Genomic DNA, 6,427 nt, shown 5'->3' on the forward strand with positions numbered 1-6,427 from the left:
AATCAAACCCGATTAAAACCCATAATTAGATGAATGAGGTTAATTTATAATAGTGTCTAGGGAGGGTAAAAAATTCCCAAGGGGGGGGGGGNGGGGTAAGAAAAAAAATCTAGAAATTTACCCTCCTAGAAAATCCTTTGCTACGCCCCTCCTTATTTCCATGGACAATAACATTTTTGCTATAACAGAGTGTCCCACAAAACATGACAGTTGGTAAATATTTCTAAATGTCGTCTTCCATACACTGTATTAGATATTAAAGGCTGTTTGCAGTTTATTTCGTTTAAAAATCTTTTCCTCAAATATATTTTACTTTGAAATTAATTTTACTATAATATGACTCCTATATAATATTTTTATCATTGTCTTTGGTATTAAACAACTTAACAAATCATAGAAGAAGACATTCTAAACTATTTACCAACTTTCATGTTTCATGGGACACTCTGTATGTGCTGAACATGTAATGTGATGTCTAAGTATTGCATTCGAATCAGTGACGGTTTTTTTCAGTGTTGTAATTGGCATCATAAGATGATCTTATGATATTAGGTTGCTAAGACTGATAAATTTTCGCAGTTGAGGTTGTGTTAGGTTAGGAAACAATAAAACAATTCAAATCATTCAAATTGTCAATTTGATATTATATCCAGGGTTTTTTTTTTTTTTTTTTTAAATGTCAATTTCAAATGCTAATAAAAGATGAATTTGGCACTTTTAATAATTTGTAAAAACATAAATAAACATTTAAACATAAATAAAAGTTTTTCAATAAGTTCTCGAAATCTTCTTGGTATGTATTTTGAGAAAACTAATACGGGTGTGAAAATTGAGATATTAAAAAAACACCATGAAGAACTCTGATTATCATCAACAACCTGAAATAGTTATTAATAAACAGCCTTTCATGAACAGTATAATGTATCTTGTTCACAGAGGTGTCCACAAATAATTACAAATTGTTAAAAAAAGAAAAGCTGAGGCAGAAGCCCAAAGAAGTTCTGCGCAGGCAGTGCATCGAGTCTCTCTGTCTTATATTTTAACGCTGCCTGCGCGGAACTCTTTTTGGCTCCTGTCTCAGGGTTTTTGAACGAAAAATCCCTAAATCTTGAAAAGACGACATCTATTGTTCTATCTGTGTTGTAATTAATCTATGGAGTGCAAAATGAGTGCAGTAATTTTTTCAGTTGCGCTTCATACTGTAACTGTAAGAAATTTTGAGGCTACAGCTCTAAAATACTAATAGATAATACCCCCCCCCATATTTGATANCATCCCATACTATGATTTTGTCTAATATATGCTGGGGGTTCCATCCCATCCTATGATTTTGTCTAATATAGGCTGGGGGTTCCATCCCATCCTATGATTTTGTCTAATATAGGCTGGGGGTTCCATCCCATACTATGATTTTGTCTAATATATGCTGGGGGTTCCATCCCATCCTATGATTTTGTCTAATATAGGCTGGGGGTTCCATCCCATCCTATGATTTTGCCTTTAGCTTTGAGAAAGAGGAGTGTGATGTCCTTAAATCAATTTTTCAAGGTCTGATCATTAAAAAAAATAGACCTCTAACTTTAATGGTTAGGGTGCAAGGGAGGATTTAAAAATTAATAAAAATTATTAATAAAAAAGTTATTAAGCATTAAGGAAAATATCCTGCATTAGATTTGAACAGAAATATACACAATGGTTCAAATGTTCCTTAAAAATAGTTCAAATAAACATCACAATTTTTCGAATAAATAATAAATAGTTCTAATGAACAAAAAAGGGTTGTAGCCTGTCAAAGTTGAATAAAACCTTGAATTAAATGTTTAAAATTAAAATAATTTTTTTAGTACATCAACAGAAAAATGGCAACTTTTCGATTTTTAAAAATTTTGAAAATCCACGAATTTTTTTTATAAAATCCGCGAAATTTTTGTTTGTTTTTGTTTTATATGTGTACACAAAGATGACATGTTCACAATTAAAATCGCTAATGGCGCGAAGCGCCCGATAAGCCTAGTGTTAGATTCTTTGCTTGTCAGTCTGTTTGTATTGTTTGTATCCAATAAACATCAAAACGGCTGAACCAATCAGGCCCAAATTTTGTGTGGGACCTCGCATGACCCTAGGGAAATTTTATGGATGCTCAGAATTACAAAGAATTGTATTCAAAAGCTTTTTATTTTTATGAAATTTAAGTAATGCGCGAAAAGATATTTGAAAATCGGCGAAAATTTTTGTTGTTGTTTTATGTTGTTTAAAGGGAAGATGCTCACAGATAGAGCCATAATAAAAAAATTAAAATAAAGGATGGGCGCGAAGCGTCCTAAACCTAAGTATGTTAGATTTTTGTTTATTTTTTTGTTTTACGTTAAACTGTATTTAGAGAATAATTGATGAAGTACAATTTTAATTTGATTTCTTGTTGGTGTTTAGATTCCATAACAAATCAATTAAACAATTAAAATTAATTAGCTTTAAAAAACAACATATCAATAAAAACTAATTAAAAGCCAACTTTGCGTGATAAACAAGCTTCCATAAACAGTAAATATCTAGGACTTGTAGAAAGTGGTAAGCAATTATCTGATGTAAGCTGGGTTTTTTGTATGCAACAATTTTCATTTAATCCCCCCTTTTTATCGATTTCAGAATGAATATATAAATATATAAATATTTTACAAAGGAATGTCATTTACTCTCAGACAAATTAGAATCTATGGAAATTTAAACACTCAATGATAAACCCGATGGCTGCGCCCTCTAATTTAAACACTCAATGATAAACCCGATGGCTGCGCCCTCTAATTTTTCTGAAAGTAAATAATACATTTATTTAGTGCTGATGTTTAACTATTACATTTTTACTCCATGGAAACAGAAATCTGCATGCACAGATTAGATGTCCAAGATTTAGGGTTTTTTTGTTCTCAACAACCTTCAGACAGAAGCCCAAAGGAGTTACGCAAAGTCGGCATAGAATTTCAAGACAGAGAGAGAGCCTGTTCTGCGCCGACTGCGCGTAACTGTCTCAGGGCATCTGTCTCAGGGTTATTGTGAACGAGAACGAAAAACTTTAAAAAGACGACATCTAGTGTTTTATCTTTTATTCTAATTAATCTATGATCATTGCTATCTCAAGGATTATGAAAGTTCTTCTAAATTCATCCCAGTCGGAGCCTAGCCTTGCACTACCTTGTCCAGTGACAGGGATTAACATGTTTTTACTTTGCAGTGGTATAGTAGAGAGAAGATTATGGATATTCTTAGACTGACAAAGCTTTTAAGGGTACCGTTGCAAATTCGACATGCTACCATTTCAATGAAGTCATTTAGAATTGTGTTTCAGCCCTTTTAGATAGTTTGTTTTAAGGAATTCCGGCTTAAAGCATGATTACTATAATAATAGATTAATTAAAAAAAACAGATCACGTGGATTTAACGGTTCTGTCAATATTTCAGGAAGCTGTGACTTTCGATCACAATTTGACCCATTATACATCATCTTTTAACTTTTTTTTTTAAATACTTGTTATTTGGCCTATACGTTTTGAATGGAAAGTAGAAACAAATCCGTAAGTTTAAACCGAATACTTCTCACTCTGGTTAGTCCGGGGTGAGATAGGACACTAGAAGTCGTCTTTTCAAGATTTAGATGAAACTCGATCACAATAACCCTGAGGCAGAAGCTCAGAGGAGTTTCGCTCAGTCGGCGTAGAACAGGCTCACTCTATCTTGTAATTTTATGCTGCAGACTGCGTGAAACTCCTCTGGGTTTCTGCCTCAAATCAAATCTTAAAAAGACGACATCTAGTGTCCTATCTGTTATTTTTATTAATCTATGACTAATACCATTTCCTGTCAAGAGATATTAAGCTACTGTAAATTCTTTTAGAAATGTAACAAAATTGAGATTTACAATTTTGCAAAAAATCATCGAAAATACGCGATAATTGCAGATCAGTTCATTATTAGTTCTTGAAATTTCAAATCTGTTTATTGTTCTGATATCCTTCTTGTTTCTGTTCAGCTCCGATGAATCTGTTTACTATTCTGATATCCTTCTTGTTTCTGTTTAGCTCCGATGAATCTGTTTACTGTTCTGATATCCTTCTTGTTTCTGTTTAGCTCCGATGAATCTGTTTACTATTCTGATATCCTTCTTGTTTCTGTTTGTTAGTATCGATTCTAAGCAGTACCTGGTTCAAACTTTAGGTAATACTTTGAATTTTATAAAATTAAAATTTCTGCTTTCAACATTTTAACCATAACTTTTTTACTATTTTCCTCTACTTTAAGACACATTGAGCCTGCGACTTGTGTGTATTTAATGCAGCAGCATTTGTCCTGTATATCATTTGTCCTACAAATCATTTGTCCTGTATATCATTTGTCCTACAAATCATATGTCCTGTATATCATTTGTCCTACATATCATACGTCCTGTATATCATTTGTCCTACAAATTATTCGTCCTGTATATCATTTGTCCTTCAAATAATTTGTCCTGTATATCATTTGTCCTACAAATTATTTGTCCTGTATATCATTTTTCCTGTATATCATATGTCCTGAAGAGAGAGGAAAAGATCGTAAAATAAAATGAATGAAAACTTTGTACATATTTATTCTGAAAGGAAACTGCAAATGTACAATATCATATTCTGGATAAATATATAAAAAACGATTTGTTGTCTCGAATGTTGGTTTATTTTAAAAGAATTATAGGGAGTATGCATTTCACGGGCAGCCGTAGTACATTTGAATTTCCTAGCCGGGTCAACCTTTCCGGTCCCAGTTTGTACTGTATCGCCCAGATATTGGGTAAATAAAGCAGACAGTCAATAGGACTAGCCGGTGCAATATGGTTGACGCGGTCAGACTTTAGGTTGAATTTACTTTTCCTTAAGGGTCAGGGTGCGTGATTTGTTTATATTGCACATAATCATCTACTTTTGTGTGTTTAAGATGACCCTGATCTTGAAGCAAAACCTCCCAGTTGGGATAAAACAGCTTATGCTAAAAATTCTACTCAAGGCGTAAGTTTAAATAATTTTATAAGTGAACCTCTTTTACAGTGCAAGTAATTCGTAACAGAACCATTTTGATATTTTTATTGCAGCAAAAACGAGTGAGTTTTTCTTGTTTTTATATCTAAAAATGCATTCTGCTTTATTGAGGGAATAAGTACAGATGTGATGCATGAAATTAAAGTCCTCTATATATTCAGGGGACATTAGTTTCAAAACTAACACTTGGCCCATTTCTAACACTGAGTGTTAGATATGGGCACAATTAATATTGAAAGACTGAGTTTTTGGGATCCCGGCTCATATCCAGAGTAAATGTCGATAGTAAAAACTATAACCAACATTTTATTAAACATGTCGAGGCCAACAATTTCCGATATCAAACTTTTATAAATCAAAATTATAATAGGAGTTCCTTTTATATCAAATCTCTTGACCGTTTTCAAGACAATGTCAGGTTTTCCATTTTCGAACATATCCTGAATTTGAAACACTGTCGCGTTTTCGAGACAAACCTTCCCTTTTTTGAGTATAGTTAGTTTTGGAACTAATAACACCATGATTTGTTAAGACAACAAATTATGCATAAAAATGATGTTCACATGAAACTATGTTGCCAGTCTTTGAAGGACATATTATAAAATTATAAAATTTGGAAAAAAGTTTATATTTCATTAACATTAAATGTTGAATATTTCAGGATGATTATGGTTTACCTTTTGGTCCCTGGGCAGGCTGATCAAAAAATAAGAAATATATGAAATGCATTGATGAATTTTTCAGAAAATATTTGATAATTTTGATTATACTTCACAAATTAATAAAATGTATACAATTGTATTTATTCTTCATAGTATATCTTCCATACTTCCAATTCTAAACTAATTTAAACCAGTACTATGAAACTATGTACTATGAAACTAGCTTATTAAATATATGTACTGGCTGAAAGAGCTGAAACAACTGGTGAAATATTACAAACGACTTTACGCTCTTGTTCAAAAATTGTAAAAATGTCTCATTGGTATCAAATGAATCCTAAAATTGTTCTTCACAATAATGCACTTTCAGCTCAACTATCATGCATAGCCGGTCTCTTTAAATGACGTGTATTTGGCTGTGTGCAAATCCCATATATGAAAAGCTATATCCCTGTCCTTGTACGTTTGTATCCACTAAACGTGGATAAACTGATCGGGTCCAAATTTTGTGTGTGACATTACCAGGGGCGGATATAAGGATTTTGTAGGGGGGGGGAAAAATTTTTTTTTACCCCCCCTTGAAATTTTTTTAAATCCGTAAGTTTAAACCGAATACTTCTAACTCTGGTTAGTCCGGGGTGAAGTAAGTATGTAAGTAATTACATATTTATAAAATATAAGAAAATCATAAAAAATTAAGTA

The 6,427-nt window shown here is 32.4% G+C and overlaps 1 protein-coding gene across 6 annotated transcripts; it reads left to right on the forward strand.

Annotated features, from left to right (window-relative positions):
• The first annotated feature begins 2,549 nt into the window (after positions 1-2,549).
• Positions 2,550-5,806, forward strand: LOC111706344 (uncharacterized). Of its 6 annotated transcripts, none has more exons than XR_002766217.1 (4): positions 2,550-2,568; positions 4,123-4,209; positions 4,963-5,033; positions 5,725-5,806. XR_002766217.1 is itself a non-coding variant. In XM_023479195.1 (4 exons), the coding sequence occupies exons 1-4, from the start codon at positions 2,774-2,776 to the stop codon at positions 5,761-5,763; spliced, it is 237 nt and encodes a 78-aa protein (XP_023334963.1). In that variant the 5' UTR covers positions 2,771-2,773; the 3' UTR covers positions 5,764-5,806. The 6 variants fall into 6 exon arrangements, 3 of the variants coding, with proteins under 3 accessions (XP_023334963.1, XP_023334961.1, XP_023334962.1); XR_002766219.1 differs by having other exon boundaries at positions 2,563-2,585; XM_023479195.1 differs by lacking the exon at positions 2,550-2,568 and adding an exon at positions 2,771-2,813.
• The last annotated feature ends 621 nt before the right edge of the window (positions 5,807-6,427 follow it).

Source organism: Eurytemora carolleeae, unplaced genomic scaffold (assembly GCF_000591075.1).
Source record: "Eurytemora carolleeae unplaced genomic scaffold, Eaff_2.0 scaffold721, whole genome shotgun sequence".
In the NCBI taxonomy this organism is placed as follows: Eukaryota; Metazoa; Arthropoda; class Copepoda; order Calanoida; family Temoridae; genus Eurytemora; species Eurytemora carolleeae.